Genomic DNA, 22,962 nt, shown 5'->3' on the forward strand with positions numbered 1-22,962 from the left:
TACTTTTCTCCTATTTTCCTGGAGAAAAAGTAATTTATACTGCATTTTTTTCTGGTAGAAATTTACATCTTATAAGTACGCACACACATGTATTGTAATTTTTTTGTAACAGTAGTCCTTTAAATAGGTTAACTAGTACTTAAGCATCTTGAGTATAGAAGTGTTATTAATTTGTAACAGAAGAGATTGTGCACAGGACCACAGCTATCACAGCCTGAGTGCAGCTTTCCAAATACATTCAGTAAGCATGGCTTGAAGAGAAAACCGCGGTAGTGCACATCCGGCTAAAACGTAGCATTTATTCCAAACTTGGTAAAAACTGTTTCAAGGCAATACACAAATGGAGAGAGGTACAGGCAGAGAGCAGGTCAACAGCCGTTTCGCGCCTATGTAGCGTGGCGCATCATCGTCCTGATGATGCGCCACGCTACATAGGCGCGAAACGGCTGTTGACCTGCTCTCTGCCTGTACCTCTCTCCATTTGTGTATTGCCTTGAAACAGTTTTTACCAAGTTTGGAATAAATGCTACGTTTTAGCCGGATGTGCACTACCGCGGTTTTCTCTTCAAGCCATGAAGTGTTATTAATTTTAATTAAGCAGTATAGCTGGGATTTTCCATTGATATACAGACCTACATATACAATAATTGATTACAATTTTAAGAGTAAATATTAACAGAAGGTTTTACCTTTTTATTGATGTTCAGTATCTCATATTCTTTTAAGAGCACATACAGGTTCGGTTTAATAATTGTATTTTCACAATGTAATTTCTGGATCATTTTTTCAGTTGTGCAAAGATCAAACTTTTTCACTTTTTCATGCTTATATATTTCTTATGTGACATAACTGTTCATCAATTAAATTCTGAGGTTATTTTTTTTCTATTAGCATTTAAAAAAGAAGCTTAAATTAAAATCCAATGTAACTTAATTGACTGTGGTATTGGTTTATTGGAAGCGAGTTTAACAGTAAATGGCCCTTATTCAATTTACATTTTCTCCCATATTTTTTTTTTTTTGCCTAGGTGGTACTTTGACATCACATCCATGAAATGCCTTTTAAAGAGACTCTGAAGCCTCCCCAAAAAACTATTTTTACTTTAGAGACATCTTTAGCATTAACGCCCTAGCTGAAACGCTGCATCCCTGCGCCTGAGCACTCAATCATCCCAAACTCCCCGACTTGTTGCTACTTTTTTAATTGAAGGGGACTGAAAGCATATTTTAAACAGAAGATGATAAATTATCTAGGAGAAAAAGTGCGATACCCAATTCATTTTATTCCCTAAGGTTTCTCCTAGTTGATATTCTTATTAATAAAATGCCTTTAAGCCACCATTTATCAAGACAATACTCAGAATAATTTTGACAGTACTTTTTCACCTACTTTTTGGTAATTTTTTAATTGCAGGGTGCTGAAAAATTATTTTTGACAGAAGATGAAAATTATCTCCTAGGAGAAAACTTAGGTGAAAAAGTGAATTGCACCGAGCCCAAAGTGCATTGAATAAAGCCCAATTGGTTTGATTTAAAAAAAAACAAAAAACACTCTTCTTAAAACAGTGTTTTCCATGGCCTTTTATTTATATATTTGCTTTTGGTAGGGCAGTATCATGACTATTCCAGCACCCCAATTTGAGATTACAGTTTGTTTTTAAACCTGCCTAGTGTGTCCTTCCCTCAGCGAATGGGTTGTGGAAGTTTTCTGCCGCTACAAAAGATAGCCACCCAATCTTAAAATGAAATGGGGTGATGTCTGTAGATTTAGATTGTTAATTTGTGATATTATGTCATTTAATTTACAAAAAAGCAGTGCTCATATTCACTACAACCACTCGTGTCAGTTGAAAATTTGGGGTAGTTACTGGTAGTTGATTATTTGTATTTATTTATTTTTTTACATTTTCTTTTTTCTGTTGCCAGCGGCCTTTGCACAAGAAAGTTAAGTTAGCAATATTGATGATAATGTTGTTACTTTTAACTTTTTCTTCTAGTCCTCTCCTTCCTATAGGCTATCAAAATCTAGGAGAAGGTCTGGAGTTTTGATTGAAGGGAATTGTTAGAATATGCAGGCCATCCTTCTGCTTTTTTTAGAAGAACTTTTTTTTTTTTTTTATAAATAATCACTTTTTGGCATGCCACCGGTGTCCACACCTTTTGTGATTAGAAGATTGTACAATTTCACCGGTACCGTAAATAAAAAATCCTCTTAAATTATAAAAGTTAAGGTTCTAACCAGGGATATATTAAGTGGGCTGTATTCTTTATTGATCTGTGCTTATAAAACTTACCAATTAGATAATCAGGGGACATTTTACATGTATATCAGCTTTTCATTGTTGATATTAACTATATTGTCCTAATTTTTTTTTTTTTAAGTGATTTTTTTTTCAATTTTTAGTATGCAATCTAAAAATAATATATAAAAGATCTGAAAGAAGTGTATTATAGTTAGTCATTTTAAGAGCTTTACAGAAGTAGTAACAGACTACCCAGCACAAGCTGAACCAGAACTCCTAGGAGTTTGTTTTATATTTTGAATACTGAAAACACATTCATCTGTTAAGAAATCATACAAAATCACAGTCAGGGTTGCTGAATGCTTAGTGTTCGGGTTTTGTTTTACACTTTTTTCCCCCCCAATTTCACGATGTTCACTGACCTTTAAAACAATCATAGAATTATATTTAAAATCTCTTTTGTAAAAGTTTTGAGTGTCTAACTTTTTATTTTCTTAATTATTTGTTATTATTGGTAGGTGAATATTAAAGTGATTTTGAAAAAGAACGAACATGTAAAATAAAAAAAATGCTTGGTGCGGCTATGACTTTTAGTGCTTTCTTGGCACCCTTTGCTGCCCCTGGTCTCTCTCCTGTTTCATCTGCTTCTCCTACTTCATCCTAGCGGAAGTTCTTAGGCATTTGCACTGAGCATGCGCTTTGACGACTTCAAGATCTTTTCAATACCAGTATCGAAGAAATGGCAAAATGGATTATATTTCAATTGCAGGACAGCAGTGTCACAGCACAGCAAACCTTTCCAACATGGAGGGGCTGACATTAGAGCTGTTTTTTCTATATTGGTATTGAAAAGATAGTGAAGACCTCACATGACCGAGGTCACAAGCCATGCATGTTCTGAATTTTTCCTTTTTAACTGGAGGCTGCAGATGGTGGTAAGTGCTTCCAAAAGTTATAGAAACACCCCCTTTATTCTCCAGGTGAGATTAGAGTGAGTTATGAAGCTTCATTCTTTTGGCAACATTTTACATTGAAATTTGTCAAATCTTACAGATGTATTTCGTGTCACACAAATGAGGCTCATTATACTGTATCATCACATAATTTGATCTTGCAATAATTAGGGAGCTTTCAGTCTGAATTGCTTGGAGCTCTAAATATTTTTTATATTTTTTTCTTTATAAAGTGCCAACATATTCTGTGGCGCTGTACAAAATATGAAATCAAACAAGGGGTACATAATAATGCAGACAATGATATATATCAAATATGAACAGTGGTACAAAATACATAACTGGTGATTGCAATGACAGTTGTAACATGATGGATAAAATGTATAAAAGAGTGCAAGCTATTAAATAAATAACATTTCAAGACACAAAAGGGTGAGAGAGCCCTGCCCTGGCGAACTTACAATGTAAAGAAATATTATGGAGGCAAATTTATTTGGCATTTTGAAAATGGACCAATCATATCCCACCAAGGTTTCATTTAATTGGTCCATTTTCAAGCTGCATATATTTGCATACATAATTTTCATTATCCTGCATCAACTTAGAATTATTTCTATCTCATTCGCCAACCCTATTGACTACAATTGGTACACATGGAATCATCATATTTACTGAATGTTTTCTTTAGTATTAGTATTACTCAATGTAATACTAATGATGATAAAACACTTGTGTATTTTCATTAAATTAAATGGGCACTTTTTTTCCAAAAACAAATCCTTTCAGAAATGTTACCATGTTTTAACTATATCTCTTATGTTTTTATTTGCTTCAGATGAATTCTACTTTATCAGAACTCTGATGTTAAACCTCTAAATTGTACATAATGCAAATATATCTGTAATATTATTTTCTTTTTACTTAGGCGAGTACTCCCAAACCCCAGACACAGAAACAAAATGAAGTTGGTTTATGCCATCCTGGTGTAACCGTGACACCCACGCAACTGTCATCGCCTGTGTCATCCGGGAAAACACGTAGGAAGAAAGACAAACGGGAACCTGGCGACTTCTCAGGGTGTAAAAAATCCCCCATATCCAGTATTGATCCACAGTTAAAACAAGGCGAGGATCTGATACTTGTCTCCAATCTCCTATTTTTCAGTGTAATAATGGCAACACAGACCACAAAATATAGTTTAATTATATCACGTCTCACATTTTAGGATGATTTGATTTACATTTTTGTTTTTTTCAACATAGGAATGTGCCTTCCATCACAGGTAAAGGCAATTTGCCCATTTTTGTATAAATTTACATGACTCAGATTTAAAAGGTTATGTTGGCTGTCGAAAAATACATTTTTGAGTACAGCAGATTATAATGTTCACTCCTCTAATATCTGCAACTCACCTATGGCTATGACTTAATCAAAAGTATTTCAAAAGTCAGCTAAACTTTTTTTTTTTTTTTTTTTCCTTTTCTTAATGTATCCTGGTATAGGACCTCTACACGTAATGTTTGCAAAATATATTAATGTGAACTTTTATTAAAAAAAAAGTTCATGTAATTTTTTTTACATTTAATTGGGTAAACTTTGAAACAATTTTTTTTTCCAGCTATTTGGTCTTAAGACTCGTACACACGTGTGACTGAAGCCAACGACGAGTCCGTCGGTACCTCCCGCTGGGCGGGTTTTCAGCAGACAGTACAGCGTGTGTACAGTCTGTCGGCAGACTGATGAGGCTGTTTATGAACGATCAGCTGGGCGGATCGTTCAGAAACAGCCTTATCAGTCCGCCGACAGACTGTACACACGCTGTACTGTCTGCTGAAAACCCTCCCAGCGGAAGGTGCTGATGGACCCGTCGTTGGCTTCAGTCACACGTGTGTACGAGCCTTTATGTTGGTCGTTTTTAAATTTTAGACTGACTACCTGTAATGTAAATATGTTAATTATTAGTAGTAGTGCTATTCATCATCTCAATTTTAACTTCAAAAGATTATTAACAGCTATGTGAAGTATCAATTTTTTTTTATTATGTGACACTTTATGGAAATAGGAGTAGGTATGCCTATAAGAAAATGACAGAATTTTCCGTCTTTCTAGTCAATCAAGTGTATTTTTTTTTTATATGGAAAAAAAAGAAGAATACAGTAGTGTCCTATTGTGCAAGACTGTTGTGTTTTCTGATTTGCTATACTATGGCAATGCAAGGGCTATGCAGCTCAACTAGATTAGGCCCGTAGAATAAGATTTTTTTTTTAGGCGAGGCGCTCACATGGACGTTTTGCCAAAATTGACGTTCATTGTATTTTTTTTTAACTCGCATTCCTCATGTGCGATATTCAGTTTTTCAAATACTTTTGCATGCATTTTAACACATAGCATTACATTTCATTATTTAAGAAATACCCATTGGGTGTGGGAAAAAAAGCTGAATGCAGGCAGTTTTCTTTTTGCAACAAATGCAGAAACAAAGAAAAAAAAGTGTGCAGACACTGAACTGGTCCACACTGTGCCAAACTGACTGTCCCTAGTGGGAAAGGAGCCTTATGGTGGCTACACACATTACAATTTTTTATTTTTATATTTTTTTTTTATTCAACTATTGCGATGTGTTTTTGTGTTTTTTTTTTTTCACTCAAATGATAATTTAGACTCTTTTGTGCCACACACATGTATTCGATTTTGACACAATCACGACAAAAACTATTGAATAAAAGATATAAATTAGATGTAATAACATACATTTTCATTTATAAATGTGTATGGTGAGCTCTGTGACATCACCGCTAGGTATAAAGGCACACAAAACAAACCACCTTAGAAAATTTACCTTACATTAACAAATGTATTCCTCATTTATATTAATCAAAAACACTACATATATTACAGTGAAGAAATGCATTCTATCTAATGTGTCACTTTGACAAATAACGTTTCTTTATTTTTGAATATAAACTTTAAAATTTATGAAGTCGAATGACTTTCATACAACTCACCACACACCAATCAATTTATGACAAAATTGATCTTATTTTTCCAACCTTTCCAATCAATTTTAATCGAGAAAACATGAACATTTTGATCAAATTTATCAATCGAAGGAAAAAAATTCTCTTGATTTTCTCACACAATTTTTTTAATCGAATTGTGTAAATTGAGCAGAAAAATTGTAATGTGTGTTAGTCTTTACAATGGGATTACTCTTACATTGGAGTATTTTAACTGCATAATATAATATTGACATGTTTAATATAATTTGTGGTACATGAGATTATTTTAATGATTCTACCACTACCACCTCATCTACCACTTCAAATATCAGAACAAGATTTCATTGGAAAGCTTTTGTGATATCAGTGTCACATGACAGCTACTAGCGTTGTGCTGCCTAATGCAGTGCATTGGTTGTGAAATACCTGGGTAATGCATTCTGTCAAAAAGAAAAAAAAGGTATTTTTCATCCCTAATTAGGTTCAGGAAAAATACACATGTAGGATTTTTTTTGTAACCATCTGATTGGTTGTGGTTGTGCCTTTTCACACAACGAAGTTGAAAGCAGGCAATTTTGGTACATTACATGGTTATTATAACAAAAAATATTTTTTTTTTCAGAACTCTAATTAGGTTTAAATTCTGATTAAGCTTTTATCTTGTTACTGACTAGAATTTTTTTTAAGTATGTAGAAGTGATGATTATTTGGTTTACTACCTCTTGCTTTGCGAAAAGAGACTGATTTTTCATTCTAATAATTATATTCACTAAATGCATGCATATTATTATGTATAGAGAACATTGTAGCCTCGGGAACATTGGATATTACTGTTAATTGTACTTATTTTTATTGCAAATTGGACTTATTTTTTACTTGAATGTGAGAGTAGTAAGCTATAGCCATTGATATGATTGCTGAAGATATAATGCAAATCTACACAATAGCCTCAATTTACTAAACGCACATCAAACACTTTATTGAACGTTTGATAATTTACCTCATGAGTAAAATCTATTTTTGAATTCACTAAGGTGTTATAGATTTATTGAACGTTTTATCGATAAAACATTTAATTAATCTACAACACCTTTGTGAATTCAAAATTAGATTTTACTCATGAGGTAAATTATCAACTGTTTGATAAAGTGTTTGATAAAGCTTAGTGAATTGAGGCCATTAATGTGGTATAGAATATTGTATTTTTTTCCTAAAACCTTAAAGTGGATCCGAGATAAACTTTTACTCATTGCATAATTGTGTTCCAGTTTATAGGGCATTCCTCAAGCCAAATACTTTTTTGTTTTGGTTTAATACTCTAATTCCCTATAAACTAAACAAGCCTCGCCCACAGCTTTTCACAGTGCCTTGGCACTGTAGCAAGGGCTTATGGGAGCTCAGTCTGGGCAGGAGAAGGAGGAGGTTACTAGCCAGAGATTTCAGAGGCAGAGGGGAGGAGGAGAGGGGACTGAATTTACACACAGGCAAGCTGATAGCATCTCCAGCCCTCAGCCTGTGACAATGTGACAAACAGAACATGGCTCCCCTCATTGTATCACAGGAATAAATAATCATAAAATATTGAAGATGTTTGCAGCTAGATATGCTGTATAAACTATCTAAACTTTAGATAAGATATACAGGCAAGTTACTTGTTATAGTTAGTTTTTCATCTCGGATCCGCTTTAATGTACCTTAGTACATGTTTTTTTTTTTATACATCAGGCATATTTATATTATTTTATTTTGGTAAACTTCCCGTCTAAAAACATTTCCCATAGTAGCTTTAGTTTTATGTTTTGTTTAGTTTTTTTCTGGTTTGTCATATGTATGAGTAGTCATAATCATTGAAAGATCTTTCTTTATAGGTACGCTACTCAATGCAAATCTTTCTAGGCCTCCTGGGCGCAACAACCGAAGGCGTTCTCAACGAACAACCTCTACGGGCTCCAGTAATTTTTCACGCCTACCTTTCAAAGATGGAAAAGTACTGCAAGGATACATTCACAATCCTCAAGACCTTTCAATACCCAAGGGTAATTAATGAATTTATTGAGCAATGAGAACACAGGGTACACGTAATCCCTAGCTTCTCAATTCCGTTATTTTAAATATAATTTTGAAATGGAAAAAAATAAATCAAGTCGTAAAGTCACTCGTTAAGTAAACCATTTCACCTTAAGATGAGTAATCCTGTTTATATCATGCTGATTGACATACTTTCTTAAAATATTGGCACAGAACCAAATAAATTTTTTAGTGGTCCAACTTGATGTTTAATGTTTCTTTCCAGAGCTCAAAACCACAATATTTGATATAAAGTCTGCGTCTTGCTGAACTGAAACCTCTGTATCACCTTTGAAACATAGCATACGATAGTTGATAAATGTCATTAGCATGTTCCCGCAGGGCATCATATTGTAATACTCTATCACATTCTTTTGTTTATATAGTACCCGATGTTGCCTTTGTGCCACAGGAGAAGCTTGAACCTCTTGACCTAAGCCGTAGCGCGGAAATAACAACTCCCATAAGCCTAGAATCCTCTTTTCGCATTGACTGTCCCACTAAAGGAAAGGAACATTTACAATTGATAAACTATTCTACCAAAGCACTAGCTGATGGCAGAATAGCTTCAGCATCATCAGGTAAAGTTATTTAGTTTAAAAGCACATAGCTCTACTTGGTTTGTGTGTACGAAGATCCTATTTCAACGCCGTATCCAAAATTCAAGCCTTTTTTTTTGGTTGATGGGTGGGTGTGTGTATCTTTCACATTCTGCACTCTTGAATACATACATGTCTTTTAGATTGCTTTCTTTACAGGATATACCACAATGATTTGGGTTGATAGCTGTTATCTCATTAAGAACTGTTTAAAAATGTAATAGTATACATTTTAGAATTATCAAAACTTAAAACAATCACAGCAGTTTTGTAGCACTTATTTAGTTCTCGTGGGCAGAAATAAAGCAAACTCAATTTTTTTAAAACATGAATGGAAAAATGCATTAGATGTGCACAAGTTTATTGATAAATATGGTCTGTCAGTTCACTTCTAATGTCTTTCCACACTGCAGTAAAGCAAAAAAAAAATGTAGACAATCAAATCAAGCCTTAAAGTGAAAATCCATTTTTTAAAGCGTGTCTGTGACCTACACTCACCTAAAGGATTATTAGGAACACCATGCTAATACGGTGTTTGACCCTCTTTCGCCTTCAGAACTGCCTTAACCTCCTCGGCGTTCTATTGAGATCGCCAGGGAGGCTGCGGGAGGGGTTTTTTTAAATTAAAAAAAAACTATTTCATGCAGCCAACTGAAAGTTGGCTGCATGAAAGCCCACTAGAGGGCGCTCCGGAGGCGTTCTTCCGATCGCCTCCGGTGCCCATAATAAACAAGGAAGGCCGCAATGAGCGGCCTTCCTTGTTTTGCTTAGATCGTCGCCATGGCGACGAGCGGAGTGACGTCATGGACGTCAGCCGACGTCCTGACGTCAGCCGCCTCCGATCCAGCCCTTAGCGCTGGCCGGAACTTTTTGTTCCGGCTGCGCAGGGCTCAGGCGGCTAGGGGGGCCCTCTTTCGCCGCTGCTCGCGGCGAATCGCCGCAGAGCGGCGGCGATCAGGCAGCACACGCGGCTGGCAAAGTGCCGGCTGCGTGTGCTGCACTTTATTTGATAAAAATCGGCCCAGCAGGGCCTGAGCGGCAGCCTCCGGCGGTGATGGACGAGCTGAGCTCGTCCATACCGCTCAGGAGGTTAATTCTACATGGTATTGATTCTACAAGGTGCTGAAAGCATTCTTTAGAAAGGTTGGCCCATATTGATAGGATAGCATCTTGCAGTTGATGGAGATTTGTGGGATGCACATCCAGGGCTCGAAGCTCCCGTTCCATCACATCCCAAAGATGCTCTATTGGGTTGAGATCTGGCGACTGTAGGGGCCATTTTAGTACAGTGAACTCATTGTCATGTTCAAGAGACCAATTTGAAATGATTTGAGCTTTGTGACATGGTGCATTACCCTGCTGGAAGTGGCCATCAGAGGATGGGCTACATGGTGGTCATGAAGGGATGGACATGGTCAGAAACAATGCTCAGGTAGCCCGTGGCATTTAAACAATGCCCAATTGGCACTAAGGGGCCTAAAGTGTGGCAAGAAAACATCCCCCGCACCATTACACCACCAGCCTGCACAGTGATAACAAGACATGATGGATCCATGTTCTCATTCGGTTTACACCAAATTCAGACTCTATTGAGACTCATTAGACCAGGCAACGTTTTTCCAGTCTTTAACTGTCAAATTTTGGTGAGCTAGTTCAAATTGTAGCCTCTTTTTCCTATTTGTAGTGGAGGTGTTTGGTACCCGGTGGGGTCTTCTGCTGTTGCAACCCACCTGCCTCAAGGTGTGTTGTGGTTTCACAAATGCTTTGCTGCATACCTCGGTTGTAACAAGTGATTATCTCAGTCAACGTTGCTCTTCTATCAGCTTGAATCAGTCGGCCCATTCTCCTCTGACCTCTAGCATCAACAAGGCATTTTCGCCCACAGGACTGCCGCACACTGGATGTTTTTCCCTTTTCACACCATCCTTTGTAAACCCTAGAAATGGTTGTGCGTGAAAATCCCAGTAACTGAGCAGATTGTGAAATACTCAGACCGGCCCGTCTGGCACCAACAACCATGCCACGCTCAAAATTGCTTAAATCACCTTTCTTTCCCATTCTGACATTCAGTTTGGAGGTCAGGAGATTGTCTTGACCAGGACCACACCCCTAAATGCATGGAAGCAACTGCCATGTGATTGGTTGATTTAGATAATTGCATTAAGAATTTGAACAGGTGTTCCTAATAATCGTTTAGGTGAGTGTATATCACTTTTACTAAAGTGATTTAACATGTTATTATTTTATTATTTTTAACCTTCCATTTTAGTTTTTAAAGTGGAAATATTTTTAACTTTGATTTTTTTTAAAGTGAATTTGAAGTCCGTTTATTTACGTAAATTCCTAGAAAAGCACCATTAATGATTCACTCAAAAATTGTGTTTACATGGGGGGAAAAGTATTTTTATCTTTAAGAAATCAGATTTACAGCTTTGGCCTGCCCCTTTTTAAATTGTATCTAAAAAGTTACTATTAAAATGAACCAACATGAAAAAATAAACAAATACTAAAACTTGTGAGCAACCAGCGCCATGTTGTGATAAGCTGGAAAAATAGCATGTGTTAATAATAATAATCTGAACATTTGTATAGCGCTTTTCTCCTGTCGGACTCAAGGCGCTCAAGAGCTTCAGCCACTGGGACGCGCTCAAGAGGCCACCCTGCAGTGTTAGGGAGTCTTGCCTTGAACTCCTTACTGAATAGGTACTTGACCTAGCCAGGATTCGAACCCTGGTCTCCCATGTCGAAGGCAGAGCCCTTAACCAGTACACTATCCAGCCACCAGCTGGATACAGTTGCAGCTGGAGAAATATTTTATTCCAATAATAAATATGAGTTCTTAACCATTTCAAAACACCTGTGAATGTCCAAAAGATCCATTAGATCAAATCGTTTTTTTTTCTAAGCATGAAATCAGTATTTCTAGGGGCAAAGAAGCACTGCAAAGTGCTTATAAATCCTTATTTCATTTTTAAAACATGCCCCCATTGACTTTCATTAAAATGACAATAAAATTACCACAATCGCAATTTTTGGGAAAATCGTGATGGCTGAAATTTGCAACAGTGTTTTTGCAAGTCAATAGGAGTGTGTTATTAACAACGTAAATTGATAGAAAAATGCTCTGCAGTGTCTCTGCCCCAAGTGTACGCTCTAAAGTATGTCCTGCCCACCAGCATGCTAACTACAACACTATTGGCAAGGCTATTGGATGACTGTTTCAGTCTTTGCTCATAAATTAAGTTAGAGGAACTGTCGCGAAAATCTTAAAATTTAAAACGCATACGAACAAATAAGAAGTTCATTTCTTCTAGAGTAAAATGAGCCATAAATTCCTTTTCTCCTATGTTGCTGTCACTTACAGTAGGTAGTAGAAATCTGACCTTACTGACAGGTTTTGGACTAGCCCATCTTCTCATAGGGGGGTTCTCAGGGTTTTCTTTATTTTTTAAAGCACTTGGTGAATGGCAGTTGCTCTGTCCACCTGCCAAAATAGTGTGCAGCGAGCAAGGAGGCTGGCCAGCATCATTGTATAATTCTTTATCAGGGAATGTCTTTATAAATAATAGGGCCATGCAGAGAATCCCCTATGAAGAGATGGACTAGCCCAACACCTGTCAGTAATGTCAGATTTCTACTACCTACAGTAAGTGACAGCAACATAGGAGAAAAGTGATTTATGGCTCATTTTACTCTGGGAGAAATGTACTTATTTGTATGTGTTCTAAAGATTTTCGCGACAGTTCCTCTTTAACCCTTTCTGGACCAGCACCCTCTGCCCCCTTAAGGACCAGAGGGTGCTGGTCCCGTTAATCTCCGTTTCCCGACGATCCGCCGCTCCCGACGAACACGCCGCTCTGTCCCCGCCGCAGGCTGCTCTCTCTGCCGTCGCTATGACGGCAGAGCACTGTGAGCCGGGCAGGAGCCGCTTTCATTGGCTCCTGACCCTGTCACTCCATGTAAGCCAATGAGAGCGGCTTACATGAATGACAGGGCCAGGAGCCAATGAAAACGGCTCCTGCCCGGCTCACAGTGCTCTGCCGTCATAGAGGCAGCAGGGCAGCAACGAGCGGCGGGGGCAGAGCGGACCGAGCGGCGGAGACGGGCAGGGGCGCGCGGTCAATGGGGCGTAGAGTTTACGTCCAGTCAGGACCGCAGCGCCCCCTGCCCGACGTAGATTCGCACTCGCTCGGTCCGAAAGTAGTTAAGGAAAGCTGAACTAATGTTTATATAAAGTCTTGAAATGTATAGAGCTGAACAAAGGTGATTAACTTTATCAACAATAATGGGATTTTACTTAAAGAAAAATAAAATAAAATCACACTCTCCTAATCTTACTAATATTCCTTGTCAGGCCTTATGATGTTTTACATTCTCGACAATAAAGCATCAGTCTGAATCTTTAAATTGCTGGCGAGAGCAGGGATTTGTTTGAGATTGGCTGTCCACTATTTCAAAATGCCAAGTGTCTCTCATAATCCACGCACCCTTTAATTTTTAGATGTTTTTAGATGTCTTTTCCCTTCTAAGATTGAGAATAAATTTATCAAAAGGTTTAAAGAGAACCAGAGATGAAGCACCCTCGTGTATTTTACCTTATAAATCAGTGGGAACATGACAGTAAACACCTAATCTGCTCTTTGTTTCATTGTTCTCTGTTTAATCTGACTGTTATCACCTCTGATAAGAATCCCCGACTGAGCACTCAGTCTAGCTTTGCTATGGAAGGATTATAGCTGAGTCTGTCTTCTCTGCTGTCTTTTCAAGCCCAAGCCTGCCCCCCTGTGGCTCTGCTATAATGACTCAGTTATAATTATTCCCTGCAAAGCCAGACTGAATGCTCAGTCCGGGATTCTTATCACAGCTGAGAACAGACACTTTTAGCAGTGAGGATGAAACAGAGAGCAGGGTAGGTGTTTTCTCTAATGTTCCCACTGATATATATGGTAAAATACACAAGGGTGCTTCGTCTCTGGTTCCCTTTAAGTAAGAATATCGAGAATAAGATTGTGTGGTGGGTGGGACTATTTTTCTTCTTTTTCCAAACACACAATTTGACCAGTTAATTTAGGTAAGTGCAGTTAAACTGAGCACAAAAAAATGACACACTTTAGAAAAACCAATTAAAAAAGGAAGGTGTTTAAAGAGACACTGAAGCGAAAAAAAAATTATGATATTATGATTTGTATGTGTAGTACAGCTAAGAAATAAAACATTAAGATCAGATACATCAGTGTAATTGTTTCCAGTACAGGAAGAGTTGAGAAACTCCAGTTGTTATCTCTATGCAAACAAGCCATTAAGCTCTCCGACTAAGTTAGTCTTGGAGAGGGCTGTTATCTGACTTTTATTATCTCAACAGTTCCTGGACTATTTACTTTTCCTCTGCTAGAGGAGAGGTCATTACTTCACAGACTGCTCTGAAATAATCATTTTGAATGCTAAGTGTTGTGTAATCTGCACATATTATAGAATGATGCAATGTTAGAAAAAACACTATATACCTGAAAATAAAAGTATGAGAATATTTTCTTTGCTGCTAATCTTCTAGTAATTATTCATAGTACACAACCAATTCATTATATCATTTTTTTTTTTTTCGCTTCAGTGTCTCTTTAAAAACCAAAATAAATGAAACGGTTTTTAAAGATGACTTAACTTTTTTACCACCTTACTTTTGTATTTTGGTTTTCTATTTCTGTGGATTTTGCTTCGTCTTCCTGTGAGGATTTGGAGTGAATTATTTTGTATGAGGCTTCTAGTCAAGAATTGACTCGAAAAAACTGGCATTTTTTTTTAAAGAAATGATCATGTCAGAGCATAGTGGGCTTCGGAAAAGGTTAGTAGTGGAAAAGGTTAGTAGCGGAAAAGGTTAGTAGCGGAAAAGGTTAGTAGCGGAAAAGGTTAGTAGTGGAAAAGATTAGTAGCGAAGTCAACTCCCAAAGCTGGAAGGGGGTTCTTAGGATTTTCTTTATTTTCAAAGGCTCTTAGTAAACAACAGTTGCTCCGTCCAACTACCAAAAAAGGGTGCAGTGAGCAGGGAGTCTGCCAAGCATCTCTGTATAAATCCTTTTCAGGGATAGTTTTTGTAAAGAATAAATTAAATGTTGAGATTCCCCCATGAAAAAAATGAACTAGTCCAAAACCTGTCGCTTCTGTCAGATTTCTACTACCTACTGTAAGTGACAGAGACATTGGAGAAATGTAATTTATGGCTCATTTTACTCTGGAAGAAACGTATTTCCTATTTGTATGTTTACATAACTATTTAAAATTTTACAATTTTTTGCGATAGTGGTCTTTATTGACTGCACGAGTAGAATTGTTTCCTGGGTCCTTTATATAAAGGGAGAACGTAAAGTCAGAGCACAGTTAAAGAGGAATCCGTAATGACATTTAGTAGAACATAATAAATTACAGTTTTCAGGACACCCATTTTTGCCTTAATTATCCCTGTTTTAGAATCAGAAACCTTTCTTATACCTACATATAGTTGAATATTGATTGATTGCTATATAACCCTGCTATTCTAACGATGTTAAAGTGAACCTCCAAACTAAAAATCTACTCGGCAGCACTGAAAAGGCTCGGTGTTTCTTTAACAGTTTCACGGCATCAGAACTTTGTTTTTCTTAACAAAGCCTTATGTTTAGCTGCACAGAAGAAAACTGCCCGGGCATTTTTCCCCTGATGCTGTGCAAAGCATGATGGGATTCCTGATGTTGTTGTTTAAATTGCCAGTCTCTGTGTCTCTGAGTGCTAAAATATATGAACTATTGACCCTTTTTTTATCTATCCCCTGCTCTCAGAAGCTCAGTTCTCTTCAGGAGAGCTGTAATTTCTTATCAGTGAAGGAGGCTTTAGATTGGGTCTCTACTGGAGAAAAACCATCAGCAGGGATGATCAATGAGATGCAAATTCTTACACAAATATGCAAATTTTTATGCAAATGTACACAGTTTGAAAAGGGACCAATCAATTTAGGTTTAAATTGATTGGTCCATTTTCAAGCTGCATATATTTGCATAAAAAAATTGCATCAACTCCAAACCATCAGTTCATAATAGCTGGATAGTAACTCTTTCAGGCAGAGAAAAAAGAAAAGCAACACAGTGTAGTTATTTGTGTGCTAGGCACTGTACATACAAGTCTATCTCATCATGTCACATGTCACTTAACCCTCCTGGCGGGCTATTAGAATCCGCCAGGGGGCAGCGCAGCAGCGTTTTTTTTAAATTTTTTTTTTTAACCCTCCTGGCGGTTCATGAAAATCCACCAGGGGGCAGCAAAGCCGTTTTTGAATTTTTTTTTTATCTACATGATAGCCTCCCGCGATCGGAGATCAGAAGATCCCGTTCAAAGAACGGTATCTCCTGGAGGGCTTCCCCTGTCGCCATGGCGACGGGCGGGATGACGTCACCGATGTCATCGGCGTCGTGACGTCAAAGGGGACTCCGATCCACCCCACAGCGCTGCCTGGCACTGATTGGCCAGGCAGCGCTCGGGGGGGGGGGGGGGGGTTAGGCTGCGGCGCGACGGTTAGCGGCGGCGATCGGATTGCACACGCAACTAGCAAAGTGCTAGCTGCGTGTTGCAAAAAAAAAATTATGCAAATCGGCCCAGCAGGGCCTGAGAAATCCTCCTGCGCGGCATAGGTTAAGCTTCCCTTTAAAATGTACTTAAAGCTATGAAGTCATGCAGCCTTTTCCCCTAAAACAACTTGTAATATCACATGATGTCCCTGCTCATTGAGCAAAAAATCATTTCCAAATTTAGATTTTCTATAGTATACAAAAAAATCATCTTTGGGCGTAAAAAAAACATTGCCAACAAATGGAAGTTCAAAAAGGTGTGTTTGTACTCCATAGTAATTAGTAGTTAGCAGAGGTGAAGTCATGAACTAGCATTGGTAATACGCTTGCACTGCCTTTTGCACTTAATAAAGAAGATTTATTTTTTTCGTATTGATATAAATCCGAATTTGGAAATTATTTTTAGCTGCAAGGATGCCGGCATCTCTGATAAACTTTGATTTTGTTGGTTCTGAAGCATGTTCTATGTTTTTGTAATGTAAAGGATTTAAAGGGGTTCTGCGGTATATATTTAAAAACAAGAACTGGCACTTACCTGGGGCTTCTACCGGCCCCCTGCAGCTATCCTGTCCCACGTCATCCTCTACGATCCTCCGTTCCCCGCCGCCGGTCACGGTTATTCGTCTAACTAGGCAAACACAACTGTGCCTGCACAGCCGTGTGCATCCCCGCTTGCGTCTCCAGGAGCTTACTGCACAAGCGCAGTACGAGAAAACTTCATACTGCACCTGCGCAGTAAGCTCCCAAGGACGTGTGCGGCCGCATAGGTGCCGTTGCATTTGTCTGATAATTTGACCGTGACCAGCGGCAGGGAATGCAGGATCGTAGAGGACGGCGTGGGACATGACAGCTGCAGGGGGCCGGTAGAAGCCCCAGGTAAGTGTCAGTTTTTGTTTTTAAATATATACGCAGAACCCCTTTAAAAGGAATGTCTTGGGTATTACTAGCATGTACAGGATCTTCTCAAAAAATTAGCATATTATGATAAAGTTCATTATTTTCTGTAATGTACTGATAAACATTAGACTTTCATATATTTTAGATTCATTACACACAACTGAAGTAGTTCAAAGCCTTTTATTATTATAATATTGATGATTTTGGCATACAGCTCATGAAAACCCAAAATTCCTATCTCAAAAAATTAGCATATCACGAAAAGATCTCTAAACAAGCTATTAACCTAATCATCTGAATCAACTAATTAACTCTAAACACCTGCAAAAGATTCCTGAGGCTTTTAAAACTCCCAGCCTGGTTCATTACTCAAAACCGCAATCATGGGTAAGACTGCCGACCTGACTGCTGTCCAGAAGGCCATCATTGACACCCTCAAGCAAGAGGGTAAGACACAGAAAGAAATTTCTGAACAAATAGGCTGTTCCCATAGTGCTGTATCAAGGCACCTCAGTGGGAAGTCTGTGGGAAGGAAAAAGTGTGGCAGAAAACGCTGCACAACGAGAAGAGGTGACCGGACCCTGAGGAAGATTGTGGAGAAGGACCGATTCCAGACCTTGGGGGACCTGCGGAAGCAGTGGACTGAGTCTGGAGTAGAAACATCCTGAGCCACCGTGTACAGGTGTGTGCAGGAAATGGGCTACAGGTGCCACATTCCCCAGGTCAAGCCACTTTTGAACCAGAAACAGCGGCAGAAGCGACTGACCTGGGCTACAGAGAAGCAGCACTGGACTGCTGCTCAGTGGTCCAAAGTACTTTTTTCGGATGAAAGCAACATTTGCACGTCATTCGGAAATCAAGGTGCCAGAGTCTGGAGGAAGACTGGGGAGACGGAAATGCCAAAATGCCTGAAGTCCAGTGTCAAGTACAGGTCAGGCGCTTCTGCCGCTGTTTCTGGTTCAAAAGTGGCTTTACCTGGGGAATGCGGCACCTGTAGCCCTTTTCCTGTACATGCCTGTACACGATGGCTCTGGATGTTTCTACTTCAGACTCAGTCCACTGCTTCCACAGGTCCCCCAAGGTCTTGAATCGGTCCATCTCTACAATCTTCCTCAAGGTCCGGTCACCTCTTCTCGTTGTGCAGCGTTTTCTGCCACACTTTTTCCTTCCCACAGACTTCCCACTGAGGTGCCTTGATACAGCACTCTAGGAACAGCCTATTCGTTCAGAAATTTCTTTCTGTGTCTTATCCTCTTGCTTGAGGGTGTCAATGATGGCCTTCTGGGCAGCAGTCAGGTCGGCAGTCTTACCCATGATTGCGGTTTTGAGTAATAAACCAGGCCGGGAATTTTTAAAAGCCTCAGGAATCTTTTGCAGGTGTTTAGAGTTAATTAGTTGATTCAGATGGTTAGGTTAATAGCTCGTTTAGAGTGCCTTTTCATGATGTGCTAATTTTTTGAGATAAGAATTTTGAGTTTTCATGAGCTGTATGCCAAAATCATCAATATTAAAACAATAAAAGGCTTGAACTACTTCAGTTGTAGTGTAATGAATCTAAAATATATGAAAGTCTAATGTTTATCAGTACATTACAGAAAATAATGAACTTTATCACAATATGCTAATTTTTTGAGAAGATCCTGTATGTTCTCTTTATCAATGATCAACACAGTTATAAAATACTTATATATTTATAAGGCCTGCATGTAGTCAATAAATAAATATATATATATATATATATATATATATATATATATATATATATATATATATATATATATATATATATATATATATATGCCAAGACTTTTGGTTGATTTGCTGCTGGCAAGGTATAGTAGGATTATTATTATATTTTTTTTTACCTATCTGTGTAGTGAACAATGACATCAGTTGATCACCCAGAGTGCTCTGGGGCAGACTGTGTGACATTGTTCAGCTAGGCTAAACATTACTGGCAGAGCGGGGTTACACACCAAAATACAGCAATATATAGTTATAAGCAGCATTTCTGATGCTGACACCAAGATAATGAGCGTAAACATGGGTGTCCTAAATAATAATTTGTTTTGCTATGCTGTATTACAGGTGCTCTTTAAATGTGGGGGGGGGGGGGGGGGGGGGGAGATGCATTCCCATTAACAACGTACGTTCATTTGTATTACATTTCACAGTTTGTAATCAGTATTTTAATAAAATGTAACATGTTTGCAATTTAACATGCGTACAACTATTTTTATTATGTTTTTAGAATTCAGAATTTTTTCAATATAAGGTGTAATTTAGCTGCAGAGAATACGACTTATTTATAGCCATTTCTCCATTGATTGATTGCAACTTCAATTTTAGACATAGTTTTATAAAGGGGCTATGCCACCTTTTAAGTATTGATTGGCATTATGGGAAAGCAAAAAGTTGACAGCTGTGTCCAAAAAGTCTACTTCAGGTAGTGCCACAGTCAGTTTTTTTTAGTTTGTAAAGTTTTTTTTGTGTGTGTTTTAGACAGAGGGAGGAAAGGTGAGAACTACTCTCTAGTTGTTGGGAAGATTTCCCTTCACATCCTGTATCAAAGACAACACAGGAAGTACAAAGGGAAATCACAATTTTGAGTGGTCACTGAAATCTTTTGTCCCCACTCTAGCTTTATGAATATTTACTTTGTACCCTAAAATTCAGAGGAGGTCTGTGCCTTGCTACCAAATGCCACAGAGCCTGCCCCACTGAACTACTTACTTAGAAGTACGGTCAGTAATAACGTATACTTGACAGATAAGTCATCTACAAGTATCCAGGTCAGGGGTCTCAAACTCAATTTACCTGGGGGCCGCAGGAGGCAAAGTCAGGATGAGGCTGGGCCGCATAAGGGATTTCCCAATTGCGGCGCATCGCCGCCTCTGCCCGCCCCTCTCACTCTTCCTTCACAGAGAGGGGCGGCGATCCGTGCGGCGACTGACGTCAGGAGGGGCAGAGCTGAAGCTGAAAGCTGCCCCTTCCAGGAAATGACGGCGGATTGCCCCCCGGGCGATTTGGGGGCTCTGCAGCCCTCGTTTAGCGGCGGGGATGCGGCGGATTACTTGGGAGCACTGAAGCGAACTATAAGGAAGCTTTTGCCGGCGATGGCCACAAAATATTGTATCGAGGGCCGCAAATGGCCCGCGGGCCGCGAGTTTGAGACCCCTGATCTAGGTACTTGCTGATGTTATTTGTAAAGGAGCACATCTATATTATGTAGTAAGTGTACTCTGCGTAGATCAAACCCTTCTTTGTTTTGTCATAGGAAGATTTACTTAAAATCTAGTCTTTGCTCCCAGTGAAAGAAAATTATTTTTGTTGTATTGTTCAGTTATTTCATTTTGATAAGTAGTAGCTTCCTTGTCTCTACCCCCTAATTCACATGAATTTAGGCACCACTCACCACAAAACCAATTCTGCTCCCCACCCCAATCATTTTACTAAGGCTTGCAAAGTGATGCAGCAGGTGGTGGGACTAGTAAAGTGGAGCTGGGTGCAAGTTCATGAAATGTGGTGGGTGGCTTGTAGGAGGAGATTGGATAGAACTAACCAGATCCAAAGTGGCTGACTGTGTGTGCTTTGGGCTGTGTGGTATGGTATAGTCACATGACCCTGTTATTGAAGGCTCTGTAGGCAACATAATATAGGTGTTTTTATGGTGAGGAACGGAGCCTATGTAGGGTGGGGGATGTGGGGTTGGAGAGGAAGGGATGAGGGAGTGCATATTTAAAAAATAATAATCTTGCAGCTTGGGCCTTAAATATTTTGGCACACATTCTTCAGTTCAGAGACCCTTTGAATGTACAGTTAAGTGTTACAGGTTTGCCTTAGAGGAAATCTATAGTCTTTCCGTTTTTTTTTTTTTTGTGTGTGTGTGAATTTTTTAATTTTAAGCATTCAGAAATTAAACACTCATCGTCGAACTAAACTCAGAACTTGTTCTCTAAGATTAGCCACAGCATTGTAGACTTTATGTAAAAATATTTCTTCATTGCAATTTATGGAAATCCTAAAAAAAAAAATCTTTTTGCAGGGAGTAGTTAAAGGGTTAAGCCTCAGTGTTTACTTGAATAAGAGCTGCCTTGGCAGAGCTCTCCTGTGGTCTATTCACAGCTACTGATGAGAACTAATTAGGTACTTTGATCTGCCTTAACAAATACAGAGCAGTTAATTTTTTCAGCAACCACAGTTGCTGAAAAAATTAACTGCTCTGTATTTGTTTAGGCAGATCAAAGTACCTTGCGCACAAGGTGGATCAGCGCAACACCAGGCCGCCTCCGAATGGCCTCCATCAGAGATGCGCTGAGCCCCCCCAGGAACTACAAACGCACCTTGAACCCAAACAGAAGCTCTGCATATACACCAAAAGCATGGCTGTTAAGTGGGAGCAGCTGACCAAAAACGAATTAAATTAGTACATAGCAAGGAAATGAGCAGCGCTACTTAAAAACAGACTAGTGCCTACCTGCAAAAGAGTGCAAGCCCCACTTGTGGGGTCGAATACACACCGAGCATACACATGACCTGTCTACCACTAGAGGAGGATGTTGGTTTCCATTAACAGCTTGCATACAACCTATTAAGTACTCGTCCCTCCCACTACGAAGAAGTCAATCCTCCATGGGAGGGGCCTAACACTAACTAAATCCTAACCTATGTATATGCATTGCCTGGGTGCGGCTAATCAAATAAAATCGAAAATTGAGTACTTAATAGGTTGCATGCAAGCTGTTAATGGAAACCAACATCCTCCTCTAGTGGTAGACAGGTCATGTGTATGCTCGGTGTGTACTCTTTTGCAGGTAGGCACTAGTCTGTTTTTAAGTAGCGCTGCTCATTTCCTTGCTATGTACTAATGTAATTCGTTTTTGGTCAGCTGCTCCCACTTAACAGCCATGCTTTTGGTGTATATGCAGAGCTTCTGTTTGGGTTCAAGGTGCGTTTGTAGTTCCTGGGGGGGGGCTCAGCCCATCTCTGATGGAGGCCATTCGGAGGCGGCCTGGTGTTGCGCTGATCCACCTTGTGCGCAATTTTCAATTTTCGATTTTATTTGATTAGCCGCACCCAGGCTATGCATATACATAGGTTAGGATTTAGTTAGTGTTAGGCCCCTCCCATGGAGGATTGACTTCTTCGCAGTGGGAGGGACGAGTACTTAATAGGTTGCATGCAAGCTGTTAATGGAAACCAACATCCTCCTCTAGTGGTAGACAGGTCATGTGTATGCTCGGTGTGTATTCGACCCCACAAGTGGGGCTTGCACTCTTTTGCAGGTAGGCACTAGTCTGTTTTTAAGTAGCGCTGCTCATTTCCTTGCTATAGATCAAAGTACCTAATTAGTTCTCATGAAGACTTTTCATTGTGTGCTGTGCAAGAGTTCGGGGCCACTGTAAACTATTTTAATCAGAGATATATGAAATATTGTCAGTGTAAGCTCATTTGATTTTAACCAGCACTCATGTCCATTGACTTTACTGCTGCGATATACAACTATCTAATATTAGCAAATCTCATTTGTGAGATTAAAATATTTCCCTCATTTGAAGAAATAAAATATACCCGTAAAAGTCAAGAAGCAATAGTAACTTTGAAATATGGATC

The 22,962-nt window shown here is 38.9% G+C and overlaps 1 protein-coding gene across 5 annotated transcripts in view; it reads left to right on the forward strand.

Annotated features, from left to right (window-relative positions):
• The window catches only part of PHF20L1 (PHD finger protein 20 like 1), a 139,275-nt gene that overhangs the window by 72,586 nt on the left and 43,727 nt on the right, over positions 1-22,962 (forward strand). For all 5 annotated transcript variants that reach the window (XM_068238039.1, XM_068238043.1, XM_068238042.1 and 2 more), the window contains exons 9-11: positions 4,121-4,319; positions 8,063-8,230; positions 8,648-8,842. In XM_068238039.1, coding sequence (XP_068094140.1) covers positions 4,121-4,319; positions 8,063-8,230; positions 8,648-8,842 — 562 coding nt within the window. The remainder of the gene's footprint in view (positions 1-4,120; positions 4,320-8,062; positions 8,231-8,647; positions 8,843-22,962) is intronic.

This window comes from Hyperolius riggenbachi, chromosome 5 (genome assembly GCF_040937935.1).
Source record: "Hyperolius riggenbachi isolate aHypRig1 chromosome 5, aHypRig1.pri, whole genome shotgun sequence".
Classification (NCBI taxonomy): domain Eukaryota; kingdom Metazoa; phylum Chordata; class Amphibia; order Anura; family Hyperoliidae; genus Hyperolius; species Hyperolius riggenbachi.